Source organism: Neomonachus schauinslandi, chromosome 1 (assembly GCF_002201575.2).
Source record: "Neomonachus schauinslandi chromosome 1, ASM220157v2, whole genome shotgun sequence".
Lineage (NCBI taxonomy): Eukaryota > Metazoa > Chordata > Mammalia > Carnivora > Phocidae > Neomonachus > Neomonachus schauinslandi.
In genome coordinates, this window is record NC_058403.1 from 380,658 (window position 1) to 384,557 (window position 3,900).

The 3,900-nt window shown below is 53.8% G+C and overlaps 1 protein-coding gene across 1 annotated transcript in view; it reads right to left on the reverse strand.

Moving 5' to 3' along the window:
• The window catches only part of PCNT (pericentrin), a 143,667-nt gene that overhangs the window by 60,076 nt on the left and 79,691 nt on the right, over nucleotides 1-3,900 (reverse strand). The window contains 1 exon segment of the mRNA XM_044918911.1: nucleotides 668-897. Coding sequence (XP_044774846.1) covers nucleotides 668-897 — 230 coding nt within the window.

Below are 3,900 nucleotides of genomic sequence, written 5' to 3' on the forward strand. Positions count from 1 at the left end.
AAGGACAGAAGGAACAGCCACGGGGGGTGGACCCTGGGGAACGTGGACAGAAAGAAGAGCCACGGGGCGGGGGGGGAGCCTGGGGAACGTGGACAGAAAGAACAGCCACGGGGGGGGGGACCCTGGGGAACGTGGACAGAAGGAACAGCCACAGCAGGGGGGAGCGTGGACAGAAAGAACAGCCACGGGGCGCCTGGGTGGCTCAGTCAGTGAGGCGTCTGCCTTCGGCTCAGGTCATGATCCCGGGGTCCTGGGGTTGGGCCCCATGTCGGGATCCCTGCTCAGAGGGGACCCTGCTTCTCCCTCTCACTCCTCCCCCTGCTTGTGCTCTCTCTCACTCTCAAATAAATAAATAAAATCAGAAAGAAAGAAAGGGAGAGAGAAGGAGAGAGAGAGAAGGAACAGAAGAAGGAACGAAAGAAAGAACAGACACAGAGAGCAGACGGCTCGGGCCTGACTGAGCGGGAGTGCTGGGCCTGCAACGTGGGCTGTCGGAGGGCCCTCCAGGCCACACACAGGAACATGTCGACAACCCCCAAGACGTGCACGGAGAGGCAAAGGGACCACAACAAGCTGGCTGTGAATCAGCCCTAACGCTGTGTCACGGGAGCTCACGCTACGAAGATGACTTCCAGGGACGCAAATAAAATGCAGTCGAGACGCTTACGTCCATGAACTGGCGTTGGTTCCTCAAGTGCTTGTCCAGAGCCACCATCTGCTGCTTCAGCGAAGAGAGCTCCTCAGCCTGCTTGGCACACGCTTCATGCCGGGACAGCTGCTCCTCCAGCTCAGCCTCGAAAACCTTCATCTGGGAAAGCAGAGCAGCGCGGTCTCTCTCGGACTGCTTCCTGGCCTCCAACTGCTCCTGGGTTAGACATTCCACTTCCCTATGGAGAGCTAAAGATACAAAGGAAACAGGGAGAAGAGCCCCACGGATCAGGGAGGGTATTGGGCTAAAGCAGAGGCATGAAACATGCACGGCAGGTGCCCCACACGACAGGGCCCTCCGGGGAGAGAGCACACACGTCCGGCCTCCCTGGCAGCCCCAGCCCAAAGCCTGGCCGGGGGCAGGGGCGCAGCATTTCCCTGCGGAAACAAGGTGACACCTCCGGGGAGGAACATGCACTTGCAAGCCAGTGTGAGCCTGTGTCCTGGCAGACACGAAGCCCACTCCCCTAACAGCCAGCGTTTAGCCAAATACCCACTGAAAATAAAGTCAGGTACTTCAGAAGAAAAATATATATATATATATATACATCTTTTAAATTAAGATTGGCTGAAATAAAAAACTTTAAAGCCTGAGAAGACTGTATCGTGGTATTTCCAAATGACACATCATTTAATTTCCTAGGAATTACGACGTTACATATATTCTCCAGTGTGGAAAAAATATATAACTTAAAACTTCCATCAGAAAGAACACGAGCCTCGATATATAATGTGCTCCCTCCTGGTGCACCCAGGGCCGTGACAGCGTCTCGGAGGAAAAGGGTCCAGCCATCAGTATGTCAAAAGCCAATCTAAAATTAACTGGATGATAAAGCCATAACCCAAGTGGAAACGGTAAATTCATAAGCATCTGTAATAAAAGGAAGCTTGCCTCTGATGAACCCTCAAGTGCTCAAACTATCTGCAAACTGAAATTTTAATTTCTTGTTTTGTTTTACAAAAATCTGTCCGTCTTTTATGCCAAACTAATAGAACGTTCCCAATCAATTCTCATGCTAGTAAGTCAGCACCTAGGGTAAATTACCTTAAACATGCAGTTAGAACAAGGTCATTCCCACCCCTGGAGCCAGCCAGACAGCACCATCCTCAGGGCCACATGCTGGACGAAGGGCATCCACCACAGCACACGTGGCCCCATGCAGGTGGCACTGAGGGGAAGGTGTCATGTGGCAATTCAGGCCACGCTGAGGGCCACCTATGAAGTCGGAGTGGCCCAGGAGCTCCACTCAGGGTCCCTGAGCCCCTCCCTCAAGACTTCCGGGGCCCCCAGAGCTGGCCCCCAGCCCAGGACAGAGCATCTACCACCAGACGTGGATCCCTGCACAGCTGCACAGGCCGTAGCTCGGTAACCACAGAGCATCACTGGACAAATGCTTGTGCATGTTCATGTATCAATTCAGAAGGTTAAAGCTGGTATTTTTGTTAACAGTTTGCCACAAAAGCCTTGAAGTATTTTTCCTCTTTAGTAAAAAACTGGGGCAATCTGGTGCAGACATCGCTCGTCTCACATAGCAATCACTGGACTGAGTTTACAAACCTGAGTCCTCGTGTGCTATGGGAACAGGAGTGCCTATGAATGAAAACACAGCATTTTCAGACGTGGAGACAGAAAATTAGTCAGCGGGCTTCCAGGGCACGTCTGTGGTCCTGGACAGTCTCGAACATCCACACTTTTCCGTAACGCCACCCCGATGGTCTGAACATCTGTGTCCCCCCAACATCCGTACATTGAGCCTCACAAATGGGATCTGAGCCTTCCCAGAGGCCCCAGAGAGCGCCTGGCCCCCTTCTGCATGTGAGCACACAGCCAAGAGGCTGGCGCTCATCAGAGGGCAGCATGCCAGCGCCTTTATCGTGGACTTGCACCTCCAGAACGGAGGGCACAAGTGTCCATTGGTTGTACCCATCTGCACCATTCTGTGAGGGCAGCCCAGGCAGACTAGTTGCCTTTGGGTTGCAGCAGGTCCTGGATGCCAAAGGATATGGCACTGACTTTTAAAGGAGACAAAAACCCCACACGGGATAGAAGGCACTGCCCTGAAAACAGCCACGAAACATGCCACACACCTGCAAACAGGTGAGGCAGAGCTGAATTTCCCCACAAGGTGCAAGGACTTCCAAAAGCTCTTAGAAAGTTGGTCAACACTCACGAGGACTCCAGGCAGAATCAGGACCACACCCTGGACCGTAGCTGGGGAAGCCCGTGGTCAGGAAAGGTTAGGAGGTGCTGTGCAGATGGGCAGCATTTTATTTGTTTATTTTTAAAGATTTACTTATTTGAGAGAGATGGGGAGAGAGAGAGTGTGCACACATGCGTGTGAATGTGAGCAGGGGGAGGGGCAGAGGGAGAGAAGCAGACTCCGTGCTGAGCATGGAGCCCAATGCAGAGCTCGATCTCACCATCCTGAGATCATGACCTGAGCCGAAACCAAGAGTCTGATGCCTACCTGACTGAGCCACCAGGCGCCCTGGACAGAATTTTAAACAACTTAAGCATGCGTTAGTCCTGAAATGGAAGTACAGAATTGTGTGGATGGGTGAAGGGAAAGGAAGAGAGATCAGAGAAGAAATTCAGCCGGAGCAAACAACTTAAGAAAAAAGCCAACCAAGGAGCCCAGAGGACCCCAGAGGAGTGACAAAGGGAAGCAGCAAAGACTGGCCTCACTCTCACTTCTGCCAAGGAGTGCCGGGGCTCTGGGCGCAGGGGCAACCAGAGATGCAGAAGGGCAGCTGTGTCCACAGCCTTGGGAAGACACGCAGGAGGAGCCAGGCCCAGGCACGGCGGAGCCGCTGGGGATGCACCTCACAGAGGTAGGGCCACTCAGATGAGGCTGCTCCCCAGCTCTGGGCTATGCGGCTGCTCAGCGGCTCAGGCCCCAGCTCTAAAGTCCCAACACCCGGGAAGTACGTACGTTTACAGTGGTAAACTCAGTGGATGGCTGTGGGTCTGGCCACCCCACAGACCCTCAGGCTGGGGCAGTAACAGCTGAGAATAAGCGGAAGGGGCCCTGCACAAGGCACAGAATCCACAGAGCACACGTGCGCTTGCTCACCCCCACACACATGCCTGCCCACACTCACGTGCTCACTCTCACAGGTGCACGCCCACACTCACGTGCTCACTCTCACAGGTGCACGCCCACACTCACGTGCTCACTCTCACACAGGTGC